The sequence below is a fragment of the Cariama cristata genome, unplaced genomic scaffold (assembly GCF_000690535.1).
Source record: "Cariama cristata isolate BGI_N322 unplaced genomic scaffold, ASM69053v1 scaffold4218, whole genome shotgun sequence".
NCBI classification, from domain to species: Eukaryota; Metazoa; Chordata; class Aves; order Cariamiformes; family Cariamidae; genus Cariama; species Cariama cristata.
This window is the reverse complement of record NW_009632706.1, coordinates 1,955-16,995: the sequence shown is the minus strand read 5'-3', so window position 1 is coordinate 16,995 and position 15,041 is coordinate 1,955. Positions and strand designations below refer to the sequence as shown.

At 37.4% G+C, this 15,041-nt stretch overlaps 1 protein-coding gene across 1 annotated transcript; it reads left to right on the top strand.

Annotated features, from left to right (window-relative positions):
* Nucleotides 1–9,644: 9,644 nt before the first annotated feature.
* On the top strand, nt 9,645–14,777 carry LOC104166510 (phosphatidylinositol 4,5-bisphosphate 3-kinase catalytic subunit beta isoform-like; the record flags this gene model as incomplete). The annotated part of the gene is made up of 3 exons (XM_009706463.1): nt 9,645–9,797; nt 12,683–12,908; nt 14,554–14,777. Coding segments are annotated over exons 1-3 (603 nt in total), but the record flags the coding sequence as incomplete, so codon positions are not given.
* Between the last annotated feature and the right edge of the window lie 264 nt (nt 14,778–15,041).

The window sequence follows — 15,041 nt, the reverse complement described above, 5'->3', positions numbered from 1 at the left end:
TGCAAATTCAGGTGCTCAGCTTTTCTTGAAAACTGGACCACTATTATTTAGAGGCATTAATATCAAAGTAGAAACTCCATTCCTCGTGATCTTAAAATCCTGGCTTCATTTTTTAAACTTTAGTGCGTAATGCTATGGGAACAGCAGAGGAATAAAGCTACAGAAGATGAACAGGCAAAATAATCAGGGAAAAAACTAATTCTTTGTTTGTGGAAAATCAACTGTATTTCATGAGGTGAATGAGAGAATCTAGACTTGAATAGCTGAGGTACCAATCTGAGCACTGTGAGGGAATGACATTTAAATAAGGCCTTTCATGTTTTCTATACATAGATATTTTTAGAAAACTAAATGGTGATATTTTTATTTCTGATTCTGATGGAGGAATCCTGACTAACTGGTCACTTAATTTTCCATTCCATAGGGCCAGGTCATGTAGCAGTTGAACTAAACTGCTGGGAAATGTTTATAGTACCACATGATATTTAAAAATAACTTTCCAGGCTACACTGTAGATGTCTTGAATTCTTAAATTCTTTGCTGCTGTAGATAGATAACCATGACGTTCCTGGAATGGAAAAATCTTAGCTTTGCTGATTTTAGGCATTTGTGTTTATAATCAAGTTGTTTGTATTTACTTTTTAAATATGTAAGCAGTTTAGATGGAAATTCACCTGTGCAGCTGTAGGCGGCCAGAACCTTGGGCGGGTTCACTCTTTAGGGCAAAATAGGAATTTCAGTGGCAAGGTATGAAATACCATGCAGAATAAACTTTAATTCTCAGTGCATTAGATCCCATCTTTAAAAGAGGGTCACTGTTGATCCTGTGTGAACTGTGAGGTCTAGCGAACAGAAAATACGGCACTTAGTAGTACATGCACTGCTTAGCATAGGTACTTTCTCCTGTCACGTTAAACCTTTAAACAAAACCTAGGTTGCAATTCCACATTACGCCTAATTTCATCCCTGAGACCACTGCTGGAGGGTAAGGACAGCGTTCTCGTCCCACTCGTGCTTCAGACATGGTGCCTGCTTGTCACAGGGTGAAGGCAGGTCCTTCTCCGAGCCGATGGAAGACTCATAATGTTTGTTCATGGTGTTTTTCCATGGCGTGGCTAGGGAGGCGGGGGACAGCCCAGAAAGGGGAAAAGCCTGACAACGCTGCTTCTGAGGGTAGGCTGCCCTCAGAGTGAGCTACAGATGAGGTGAAACTGCATGCGGGAAACGAAATGACTCAGGAGAGTCAAGCCAGTGCCTGAGGTGATCCTGTTGTCAGTACAAATACAGTGGAGATCAGCAAAACGATGCTCTGAACCTGCTGCCGCGGTGCTGACAACAGAACAGTCGTCTGGGGCCTGTAAGCTCATAGGCCCTGGCAGCAGCTGTGAGTTTGTTACACTTCTAGGAACAGAAGAGGATGTATTTCTACAGAGCCGTGAACTGGCACACTGACCTGATGCATATATCTGACTTCAGAGTCTCCAGAAGAAATCAGAATTCTTTCAAATATAAAGGAGGAATTTTTCCTTTGTTTCTTGTTTGTTGTTTGTTTTTTTTTTTTTTCCAAATGCCTCTCCAGTTTCATAGGACATAAACCTTCCTGCATATTCTGACTCCTTTTCCATCTTTGCTGCTAGACTCTTTTCCCTTATTTGTTCTCAAATATTTCCTTTATAGCTTGCTCATCTTTTTATAGTACTAGATGTTTACGTAGTTAGAAAAACGATTACAGTGATTGTATTGTGTAAGTGCTTAGTGTTTCTCCTAGTTAGACTATGTGATACGCTGCTGCTGTTTCCTAGAAAATTACTGTGGTCAGATTGTTATCTAGTCTGTTCTGGACAGTAAGATACTGTTTCAACACTGTTCTTGTGTGTCTGGATAGGGTGGCCCTTTTCAACTGCTTTTGCTGCTGCAAGACTTTTTCTTTTTTAGCCCCTTGACTGCCACATGACAGAGCAAGCAGTAGATAAAAAGCTGTATTGATCACAGTGATGATCATCTTGAATGTGGTGCTGAACAGTTATAATAACTTATTTATATAAAGCAAAAATCTGGATAAGCAGAGTGCTCTTAGTTTTTGCATAATCAAAACAAGTTAGTTTCTGATCTTTATGTATCTTTATGCAAATATTCATGTTTTTAGTGAAAAGAAAAATAAATCCAGTTCTGTATTTAACCTGCAGAGCTGTAGATACTTATGTGCCCTTAAAATGCACCCTTGTTTGAAAGAGGTGGTGTAAAAGAAACTTATTTCTTAAGGAAACCGATTTTTTCATACACAAGTGATTTCTGCCCCCGCCTCCCAAACTTTTTGCCATCTATTTAGGGGAGCGTACTTATTTCATCCTGAGAGAACTGTGACCACATTTCAGGGATAGGTGACATCATTGCAGATATACCATATCTCTTCTAGAGAATTACCTGAAGACTAGATTTTCTTGGTGCTATGAGGCAGCCCAGGAGAATAAATGCTATGAGAGAGAACAGGGCATCGTAATTTTCCTCTAACACTGTGTTATGTGGGTGTTTGTATTTACCAGCTTCCTGGCATTTTCTTTTACTTGCCTTTTAGTATTGTTCTTGGTTATGCTTTAGGATAATAGATCCAAAGATGCATTGGATTTTACATTGGTGTTCTTTTAATAACAGAAGAATACACCTCAAAGGATGAGTGTTAGGGGACTTGTGATGAGTTCACAAGTAAAGGAGAATTTCTAACTTAATGGCATAGTGTGAAATTTCATAATTGGTGCATTCTTCAAAATGTAGGTTTTGGAAGAACTTTCCTGACACAGATTAATGTTGGGTGTTGATAACAGTCATGTAGATTTGTGAGTACTTTTTAATGTCCAAGTCTTTTGCTGATATGATAATTATTTTCAAAGGAAAGGTCCTGGCATTGTTACTCCATGTCTTAATATTTTGCAGTGCCTCCAGACAGGCTTGCTCTCTCTGAGCATGCTCTTGTTCAGCTTTTAGTTTTAGGATAACCTTATGAAATCTCTCCTGCACTTTGCTTTGTCCTTTGTATCTTCTTGGTCAGCACTGTTTTATGTCAGATATTTACACCTCCTGGCTTTAATGCCTTTACATGAGCAAGTTATCTCTTCGATGCAGGTAAAGCTGGGTTCACCAACTCTTACAGGAGTGGTGTGAAGCCTTTGCAGCTGGGTAATCCTGGGCTCTCAGTGCTCTCTTGTCCTGAAGTAGTTGCGATGGAATTGAGTTTGCCACAAACTGTCTTGCCTGCCTTCTCAGCAAAATGGGAGTAGCTTCTGAGTGGATAGCTTAGTAAGGGAACACAACCCCAACTTGTAACCACAGCTTCTGAAACCATACTGATCCTTTAGTCTAAAAGAAAAGTCTCGTAACTCTTGGGGATGTTCTGAATGCCTGGGTTGATATCGTGTAATGTTTCGGTGGTTCTGCTGGTGACTGACACTTGCTGGAAGTGTTGCCTACGTTGTTTTACATACTCTTTTTTTACCTGCACTGTATAGCCCAGGCACACATGGTTCTAGTTCCATGTTTGGGGGGGTGGGGGTGGTGGTGGAACTGAGTGGGCTGCAATTCACAGGAAAACATATGTAGCTTACTTTTGACTGTCATCTTTCCTGAAACCCTTTGAGGAATCAAGGAAGAGGCAACCTGCTTCTAGTAGCCCTTTTTTTTTTTTTTTCTTCTTTGTTTGTTTTTGCCTTTTTTCCTTTCCTAGTGGTCTCTTTGGTTAGATGATGAGATATACTTTTGTTGGGGGCTGGGGAGGGAAGCTGCAAGGTCTCTTGGCTTCCGGAATAAGGCTGTTAGAACTAGAGCAAATTCTTCTGTCCACCTAGAGATGGTAAGTCCTTTAAAAAAACCAAAACAACCCCACCCCACACACCCCATGACAAAAAGAGAACAACGACAAAGAACCCTGTGCCTGGGAGCACATAGCTGTTCTCAGTAGCTGTTCTGGGACTGTGATCTGTTGGCTGGTCTCTCCTGCTTAAAATGTCTGATTATCTTGTGATCCACGTCACAATACAGAGGAAAGACAGAAAATTAAATTCTCTAACTTTCACATTGACTTCACAAAGGAAATTCTCACCCTCTGCAGCAATCCATAATGAAGATGAAAATAGCTTACATTGCTTCTATGGTGAAACAGTCCGGTCTGTTGGTGAAGCAGTGTCAAGACAGGTGAATGTTTATGGAAGTCATCGATGATGAAAATCTATGTAACTTACTGTATGGTTCACTAGATTCCTCCCTCCCCTTTTATCTAGCTGGAACTGTGTTAGTGTGAAGTATTCATTTTGCTTTGGGCATTTAGATTTTTAATTGTCTTTGATTTGGGAATTCCTTCTCCCTGTTGAAAGCAAATGAAAGTGTTATTTCATGTGTTGCTTAAGTTGCCCAAAATCTGGGCCACTGTCAGTGGGATGGTCCTGGCCTGTTCCCAGCTAAGTGTTACCACCACCTTCTTTCTGTGTTCACACAGCGTGCCTGCTTAGGAAGCTGTTTTGACCGAAAACTAGCTTTAAAGAAGAGAAATACCTAAAATCTCAATTGGATCAGTGCTCTGACCTTGCTGACAGGCAAGGCAGTATGATCTTCTGTCAGTTTTAACTGGTTGTAAAGCTGCATCTTGAGATCATGGTTACCTGAAGCAGTATGATGCGATCTGGAGGCTCGCTGCTGATGAAAAGAGAAGATCCTGATTCCATTCTTCTCCTTTCAGAGACTCTGGCACTCTGTGTTTGATACAACTAAATAATGTGAAAGAAAATTACTCACTGATTCCACCTGGATGATAAGCTGAAAGGTTCATGAGGAGACTTGACAAGTGCTGAAGGAGGTGCAAGGCAGGGGGACAGAACTGGGCAGCCCAGAGTAGGGAGAGCAGAAGGGAGGATGCAGGCATTCCCCTCCAGCTGTCAAGGAGCCTGACCTTGTGTAGCACAGTTTCACTTGGAGTGGATTATGAAAGCCATCTTATGGTACAGTGTGGAGGCTTACAACCTGGATGTTGATAGTTCGTGGTGATAGTTGGTCCACTTCAGTCTTAGTGCTTGGTGCACATACCAGATGTACAGATGTATAGATAGAAAAATTGCAGGAAGTTGTCTTGGTTTGAGAAATCTTGTTGTAGGGCTTGTTGTTTGTGTACATTAAATAAATACAAAGGTGAGTGTTAAATTTTCTTTCTCATTCTGCAGATGTTTTACTCATCTGTGTTCCATTTCTTTCCATTAGTCTAAGCAGCTCTTTCAGAACTGCTGGTATATTAAAATATAAATCGAGCGGGTTTGAGATTAAGAGAGTGTATGTGTGTTTATATACATATATACACATATGTACAAACCTGAAATGCCTAAGTCAAAGTTCAGAGAAAATTTTTGCTTTACATGGGAAGATTTCAATGCTGTCTATCAATACTATGCACATGTGACTTACCAAAGCATTTAGTATTGGGCTTTACTGCTATTAAATTCAAATAATCATTGAGTAGATACTTGAGTAGCCAAGATTAAGTACTGTTTTAATTACTTTTTTCTGTTGTATGAGAAGTTGTTTTTACCATGACAGTAGGCAGGAATAGCTATGAGGTTAACAGCCTGAAGTAGCTTTTTATTATTATTTTGATTATTGTTGTTTTCCTTTAGCTGGAAGTTGTTTAAAATGTTTCTGATGTTATTGCTTCCAATCCAGATGGCTTTCTGCCTTTGTTTCAGTTACTAGATATGATATTGTTAGTTAGTCACTAGTGCCACCGCATGTTTTACAGTTTGGCCCATGACTCATTCTCACAGCTCTGTTATGTTGGCAATCAGTTTTATTCTCAGTATAAATACATGTTCTCTCTTGACTCCTGTGTTGTCAGCTACTGGTGGAAACTGGGTGCTTACTGTAGAAGACACTAATCTGCTTCCTTGAGGAAGGAAATATTAAGTAAGTGCCTGAAAGCAAGTACCTTCCCAGCATGCTCAGGTTGGCCTGAAGATTACTTTTCCCTTTTTAGTTGAAAATGGAAATGGAATTTTAAAAGATCCTGATGTCTGTGTTGGAAGCCCATAATTCTAAACAAGTGTCTTACAAGAACTTTATAATGCTGTGCATTGTGAGGTCTAGGTTGTAGGGTATGTAACAGCATTTTTAAGTCTTGCCTCTTTGAACATTTTAAACTCTTGATGCACTAAAGTGCTTTCAACAATTGCAAATGTTGTGGGAAAACATCTGAAAGAAGGTGAAAATAGAGAAGATCTTATGCTGAATTAAAATAGAAACTATGAACAAAATAACTACATAGAACAGATTATACCTATTAAAGTAATGCTTTATAATGGCAATACCACTTTATTTTACCATGACGACCATTGAAAATAACTGAAAATACACTCTGTGTGTGTGCAAGTATGAAAAATTTTTAGTTTCAGATAATTCAAATGATTTTTCAGTGACTACTGTTGTCAGTTACAACAAAGTTGCAGCCAAGATTTTATGGGTAGAAGTAGCTGGATGGAGGAAAAGAAATAATATCCCATTTAAATAGTAGCTTGTTAAAGATATACTGGTTGATAATGAGGAACTCTGCATTTTCTGTAGAGTTTTTGGGTAGATGCTGTGTTATTCTTATAGTGTAGTCTGTGTTGCATGTTGGGGTTAAATTTTATTTCTTTCCTTTAGACAAGAGATCAGACACTGTGCTAAACTTTCCACACCGATTGATGAGTGAAGGAATGGTTTTGTAAAGATCTGATAATTAAGATAAAATATTTTCATACATATTTGTTATTTTCACCAGGTCTACATGCTCACCTCCAATTCTTTTTGTTTTGATTCTATCTGATGCAATGTAGTGGATTGGGGGTGGTGGTGTGAGGACCTGATCATGATAAATTATTATTTGATAATGATGATGATAGGAGCTCCCTAATTGTTGCTTCTATGGAGGGAAAAAATTTTTCCTTATTGTTTATGCTTTCTGAAAGGTAGAGATTTTTTGTTACCTTTAACGAAAATTGTACTGTATTTTTATCCAGTACAAGCAAAGTACTAAGTGATCCACATATTTAGTGTGGTAACAAGATGTGTTGACGACGGTCATGCTTGTGTGGGTCCTCACAACTTTGCTAAGGCTGAACGGAAAGGTTTTGAAATGACTTGGGTCTTGTTATTCGGTGTATTTACATGGCAGTTAGAGGTGAGATTTAAGCGTGTTGTCTCGTATCTAAGGCAGCTTTGAACTGGCAAGCTGATAGTAGCACAGCTCTGGGACCAAATAACTGCTTTGGGTGTTTAGCTGGGCTCCATGTGGATTTTGGACTTGCTATTCCACTGGTGACTGGTAAGCTTTAGGAGACTTCAGTTCTTTCTAGTCAACTATCTTTCTCTGCTGGAGATTTTAATCTCCAGAATTTTTCCAAATGTCGGGTGAGCAAGTTTATATATTTACAGTAACTGGAGGGATAGAGACCAGTACTGAGGAATAAGGCAGAGATGGACTGTGAATATTTTAAAGTGGTGATTTAAATGATAGTATTTGTTTTAACAATGATGATCAGTAAAAGTTAGCACTGAACAGCCCTTTATGATATGTACAAAATATTAATAGCTTGTTTGTCAATATAAAGTTATGCTTCTGTAGTTGCTGATTTTTGTGCTGCTGACATATTCTGTTATCCATTGTAGGCACATTCAGCTTTCCTCTATGCTTGCTTGCTTATTTATTTATCTCATTGCAAGCTGTCTGCATCAAGCAAAGGATTACAAAGACACTTTCTGAAGTACCACTTTTGCGTTTCTCTTGTCAGTTAAGGAGAATGATGCATATGACAGTGAGTTGTTTGCTTTAAAAGCCTACCAATTTTAAAGAGTTTAATTTCTGTGAAACTGGAGTATCAAACAACTTCAAGTTTCTATAAATGAAGCATTAACACCTGCATATTGTAAAGTTTGCATTTAGTAGCTGGTAGTGTGACTTTTCCCAAACTAAGCTGTTTTATAAAGAAGTTAAGCTGGAGAGGGAGGGGGACGAAACACCTTTGTTACGATGTAGTTAGTCTCCTGGAGTTTTGTGGTGGGTTCAACTATAGTGTGTTGTAAAAAGATTTCCTGGTTGCTTGTTTTGGGGAAAAAAGTGCTTTGGGATTGAAAAACTGTATTCATAAATGTGTATACACTTTGGAAAGTTTGCACAGCATGATAATTATCTGTAATTCAATCGCATTACCAATTTAAGTAGTCTTGTACTGTATCTAGGTATACCTCTGTATGTTTAGCACCTGTAGAAAGGATGACCTTTTGATACTGGATTTTGCCTAGTATCTTAACAGAGAGGAAAATATTCTGTGTCAAACAGAATTTTTAGCAATGTAGTCGGCAGTAGTGACTGGATTTCAGAAGACTGTTGTGCTAATTTTTTTTTTGTTTCATTTGCCAATGAGCTTGTTTGAACTTGCTCTGTGATGTATAAGGAACAGCAACCCAGTGTATTGGTTACATGCTGCCTTTTTTACTGGTGCTGGAATAGGGGAAGTACCTTCAGTTGAGCAGAACAGGCCTGATTTCAGAGAAGGGAAGGAGTGACAAAAGTAGTGGAAAGCTGTAATAGTAGTGAAGTCGGACATTCTGGCTTACATTTTTAATAAATGGTCATTTCCCACATCTCATGATGTCCAGCAAGAATTAGAAAGTTGTAGAGGTAACTCATCTTTATTGGAGAAGTACTTTATAATAGTGTTTTACACTATTAGTGTTTTACACGTCCCTTTGTCAGCCGAAGAGCGTTTTCTGCATGGAGAGGAAGGTAAATACTGCAGTGAATAGTGATGGAAGGGAAAACACATCTTTAGAGAGAGGTAATCAAAAGATAAGAATTGGAAGGTCAGAAAAACTCGCGGTAGCATTAAGAGTAAATAAAAATGTCTTGAAATACAAAGGACAAGTAGTCAGGAAGCTGTTGTAGTGAGTTGAAGTAGATCACACAAAGGGTTTTCCCCTGCCCTGCAGTGGATGTAGTTTACACAGTGCATTGAATTCATAGGAGGTGATCTTTCTTTAAGGGTGAAAACGAATTGAGATAAATGTCTTTAGAGGAAAATGTCACTTTCTAATAGAGTTAAAGATGATCTTCCTGCTATTAATCTAGACTTTCAAGTTGAATATGTCACTCTGGCCACATTTGTGGACAACTACCAGGAAATTCGCAAAAAAAATTATGAAATTGATCATGTGTTTTCATATTAAATATTGCCGTGCTTCATTCAAGAAATTTGCTTTGATCGTATTTTATGCAGGTAAATAGTTTTAGAGAAAATCTAAAATTAATTTCTAACTTTGTTTTTGCTAACCTCTAATTAGTTTGTTTTTTCACTTATTACTTTGTCTTAATGATATAAACATCTCAACAATAGTGCTTTACCAGGCAAGTGCTTTTATTATACTAAATGGAATTAATAAGTAAAACTGTGCTGGTGTGTTTGCAATCCTGGCATTTGAGACCCCAGACTTGCAAGCTAAGCTGTACAAGCAGACTTATGTAAACTATCCAAAAGCTTTAAAATGTGTGTCTAATTATAGAAGGTTAAGTATACTGAATTTAATTTTTTTTTTGTCCCCCTAAGGCCATGCGGTTATGATATTATTGAGATTTCATAATGCCTCCTGCCGTGACAGACATCCTTGACATCTGGGCAGTGGATTCACAGATTGGTGCGGATGGCTCAATATCTGTGGACTTCCTGCTGCCCACTGGAATCTACATCAACCTGGATGTCCCTCGAGATGCCACCATATCTCATATTAAACAGGTAATACCAAATGGTCAATTAACTTAAAAGTTAACATATTTGGTATGAGTGCTGTTTCTGATTTTTATGTGCCTTTTGGCAAATCAAGTAATGAATTTCAGTAGGCGTAAAAAATAATGTATGGAAGGCATATGTGTAGGAGATTGATTAATAAAGATGTATGTGTGTCTGGGGGTTTGGAATGTTCTTGGGCAGATGGCAACGTTCCGAAAAATTACTTCTTGCTCATGGTTACGCTTCAGCAGAGACTATTCTAATAGCTGTTTATTAATACTGTATGGCTACATTAGTGTGCAAACAGGAGGCGCTACGTCTAATTTGATTTTTAATATAGAAGACACAGATTGTGTTCCTGCTTCTTTTGATTGACATCAAAGATGGATACTTTAAAAACTATGTATACTACTTCTTAAAGGTTTTGTACAAGTGCCTTGTTAGGGCATCACTTAAAAAGTGGAGGAATACTCAAATGAAAGGAAGGGGAACGTGTAAGGAAATAACCACATATATTAAAGAATAATCTACTGACCTCGTCATCAGATAATGGCCATGTGAGGGCATTTAGACAAGTTACTGTGGAGTTAGGTAGTGGATGAATTACAATACCACGTAATCCGCTCCTTAAGCGTAATAAACTTCTAAAAGAAAATAAAATGTGATTTCTCATTCCATTGTATTGCCTGGTAAATAAATACATTGTTTTTCATTCCTGTTCAGTCTGACGGTATTCATTTGTTTAGAGAAATTATTTCCTTTGTATCTGTAGTAGCTTCAAGTGATTAATTGTATTCCTGATTTGAAACTTTCTGGACACTGGAGTTTTTTGGCTGTTTGGTTGGTTTTGCGTTGGTTGTTGGTTTTTTTTTTTTTATTATTTTTTATTTTGTTTGGGTTTTTTTGTTTTTGTTTTTGTTTGGTTTTGTTTGATGTTTGTTTGGTTTTTTTAATTGCAGTGAACCACTTGGTATTGTAGAAGAAATGAGAGTGCCACCTGAAATTTTGCTATATTCAAATACTTGAAATAATTCTGACTGGAAAAATGTCATTGTTGTTTTAGTAAAAGGGTAACTTGGGCAACTACAGGTTATTTGGTGGGTAGCTGGTAGTGATTTCAACTAATAAAGAATTTAAAAAACACGTAAGTGACAACAACAAGGGACTTGAACTAAGCTGGTTTTCTTGATGATTATGGCACAATGAAACTTAACATGCTATAAACAGGTACTGTTGATATTTAACTGTTTTTCAAAGAAAAGGAATGTTGATTGTAACTATAGAGGTCTTTCATGGAAATCACTGTATTTGAAAACAAACAATAATGAAGACTTTGACGGCATACTGGATTAGTACCTTTGCTCCCACCACGTTGCTGTTACAAGCTCTAATTTGTGAGCCCTTGGATGTAAAAATGGAGGACTTGAAAGCAAATTTTTGTCTTGTTTATTTTGTACGTGGAACTGTTAAGATTAAAAGAAGAAAAATAGACAATTGTTTGAGGACTGAAGAATTTTTCATTTCTGCAGGCAGTGTAGTTCTACCAGACCAGTACTTTGGGTGATGACAAATGGCTGCTTTCAGTGGAAGTCAGTTTCAGGGATTTCGTGGCTTTTTAAATTTTGCAATCATTAAGGGATATAGTAAGTACTAGTAGCTGGAAATTGAAGTTAGACAACTCAGGAGGGAGGGGAAAAGAAAAGGTACATATTTTTAATCGATATAATTACCTATTGGAGAAGAACACAGAGGCAATAATAGATTTAGTCTTTTGATGTCTTTGAAGTTGGAATTTTTGTTCTACAGCGAAGGTGGTTGCTGGATTCAGCTGTCACTTAGCTAGGCAAATTATACTGGAATACATTTCTGGAAGGCAGAATTCATTGTACAAATCTATGAAATATATGCAGGTATCACATACCTTCAGTTTGGCAAAAGGAGTTCAGTTCGGCTTCAATTGTTTGAGGAGAGATTTTTGCCATTGCATTATTGATCCTGCAGTTCCCGTTTCAAAATAAGTTTCAGAAACAAATCCATAAAATGTGAACTTTTAAAATTAGGACAAAAATATTCTCACAGATAAAGGTTTGAGTAGTGTTTGGGTTGGGAGAGCTCTTTTTACTTCCAATTTTGATTTCTGATGAGGATTTGATATGTTTTGTGTTTGATATGTTGGTGTTAGGTAAGGTGTAATCTCCTACTTAAGTATTCAGTTCAGTAAAGCATTATTTAGTGTTCTGAGGGCTACTTGCATGTTCTAGTGTCCTGCCAGTAACTTACAAATAAATTTACTTTAATCTTCTCCAGACAACAAGGAATTTTTTATTCAGAAATTAGTTCCATAGTGGGAACTTGCTGTCCATATATTACAATAATTGCTGGAAAAAGAAAGTATAGATGTGTCTTGAAGGAGAAGGATTTTGATAGGAAACTCTCGGAATGGATGGAGGGGAGTGACAGTTTACTGGTCAGTGTCAAGAACATCTGGCTCCAAAACCAGTAAGTGCTTTGTTGCTGTAGTGACAGCCATGGTCCTGCAACTTTACTGCAAATAGGACTATATTGGGTCAGTCCCAGGATAAGCGTCAGGATGAGGGTTAGTGCTGCCCTTCTCATCACCTCATAGTACTTGTCCCTGTGTGGTTTTTACCCTGGGATATTTATGCACACAAGTTACTGCTTAAAAATAACCTCAAGATAGAGACTACAAACCAGGCAGCGTATAAGTATATAATGATATAGAGGGATAAAAATGAACCAAGTGAGCAAACGTGTTACTCTCGTGTTCTTTTGGGAACATAAATGGAAATTAGTGTTACCTTCAGTGCCATAAGAGATGTCTGTGCTTTCTTGTTTTGTTTTATTTATTTATTTATTTATTTTCTTTGCAGCTGTTATGGAAGCAGGCCCATGCCTATCCACTCTTTCATCTCCTCATGGAGATTGACTCTTACATGTTCTCATGTGTGAACCAGACTGCCGTACATGAAGAATTAGAGGATGAAACACGGAGACTTTGTGATGTTAGACCCTTTCTTCCTGTCCTTAAACTAGTTACAAGGAATTGTGACCCGGGGGAAAAATTGGATTCCAAAATAGGTGTCCTTATAGGCAAAGGTAATTACATTTAATTTTTTTGAAAAATGAGGGTAAACTTTGTTCTGTATGAGGGTCTTAACTGAGCAGGTAACAGTGAAAAAATTAAAAAAAAAAAAAAAAAAAGTATTTCTTTGACAGAATTTCCTTTTCTCAAACTAACATTGATATAGTTTAGAAGAATTTAAACACTGAAGATGAAACATTTGAGAATTGTTTAAATCTACTTTCTGTGTTGTATTTCAGCACTCTATTGTATTGCTACATCAGTCAAGAGCAAATTTTATCTTACTAGATGAGGGAAAAATCTATAATATTATTACTAAGTGAAGGAAAGCATAGTCCCTGAGAAGTGTTACCATAAACAACCTAACAGCAAACTGGATACACAGAATGAACTCGAAGTTATTATGGTTTTGTTATACGTGGTTTCTGAGCTGGTTAACAATATGATTCTTGGTTTTGCTGTCAATTGTGGCACTGATTTTCAGCAAACAATGAAAAGCTATTTTTAAAAGTTTCACAGTAACTTGTTCTTAATGTTATTTCAGAATTTTCAGCATTTAAATCTACTCTGCTTCGTTATACAATCAAGATTGACAGGGTTATGTGAGGTCATACCTCTTGTTTTAAAACAATGAACCATTGTTAGGTCTTTTATAAAGACTGCAGGTTTTGTTTAGATTTCAGCAGTACACTGTCTGCCTATTTGTTAAAACTGACAATGGAAACAGTTAGCCAGTTTAACCATTCAGACATATTCTGACAGATTCTGAGAGATTCACATTCTTTGATTGAATATTTTGCTTATTATAGCTGTGCGAGATCCTTGCTTATGCAGCCCCTATTCTATACCTCAGCAGTGGAAAAAATGTGTTCTTGTCTAAGCTTCTAAACTTAGTGTTTTGTTCTCAAAAAGTGTTCAGTGCTTTGTGTCATTTGGACAATGTCCTTCAAAGTTCAGGAGAAAAGAAAGAAACAAACACTTGCAGGCCCTATACTTCCTGTAGTACTGAAGAATCACAACTGTGTGGACTCTCCACTGTATATTCTCTCTTTACATATTTTGGAGAAAGAATTTTACTGGTCTTGGATTGGTTGAAATTTCACTCTTGTCATTTTGACTTGAGTAGAATACTTTAATCACAAGGAAAATTCAAGAACAAATTTATCTGTTTAAAGTCCCACTATCCTTCTTTTTTTGAGTTTTAAACAAAATAAAAAAGATGATGTCATCTTTCTATGGGATTAAAAAAATAGTTTGCAAACACTTCTTCCCCTCTATGGTCTTTATGATGCGTTTGCTGGGCTTTTTCTACATTTGCTCTTGTGAGGAGAGACTTAAAACTTTCGAAACTATCTTGAACTCCGGGTGAGGTTGGCTTTTCCATTTAATAGTACTGAAGAGGGGTGTGGGTTCTTGCTGTTTAAACTAAACTCTCATGCCAGGTTGCATGGGAATTATGCAAGTAACTTTGGGAGTCCACTGATGTACAGGACAACATAGAACCCAACTCACTTTTGAGCACCCATTTTGGATGGGATGTCTGAAGAAAACCACTTATGTAACCTTAACTTAAAGATAATGAAGGCTTGAGTGGGATGGTAAATAGATGGTCAGTATTTGTACAGGTATGTATCCTTTTCCTTGCTTGAATTCTTTCAGGCCTCCATGAGTTCGATGCTTTACAAGATCCTGAAGTGAATGACTTCCGAGCTAAAATGCGGAGAATCAGTGAGGAAAAGATTCAGTCGCTTGTGGGTCTCTCCTGGATGGACTGGTTAAAGCACACTTACCCACCAGAACAGGAACCTGTTATCCCAGAGAGCTTCCAAGATAAGCTCTATAGTGGAAACCTTGTAGTAGCTGTTCATTTTGATAACTGCCAGGTAGGAATGGTTGTTCGTCATATTTCATGTGCTATTCTTGATCCTGATCTGAATTAGCATGTGATTGATCAAGAATATAAATGAAGTAGAATACTAAGATTATAATATTTGCTTTAAATGCAAATTCTTTCACCAGGATCCTTGACTCTTGAAAGAAAGTGAGGCTGCAAACCTACAATTGTGAACTGAACTTCTAAAGTCAAATTACAGTTCTACTTCTGAATTAAGAACATACAACTTGTATATTCTATGTTATTTCATGTT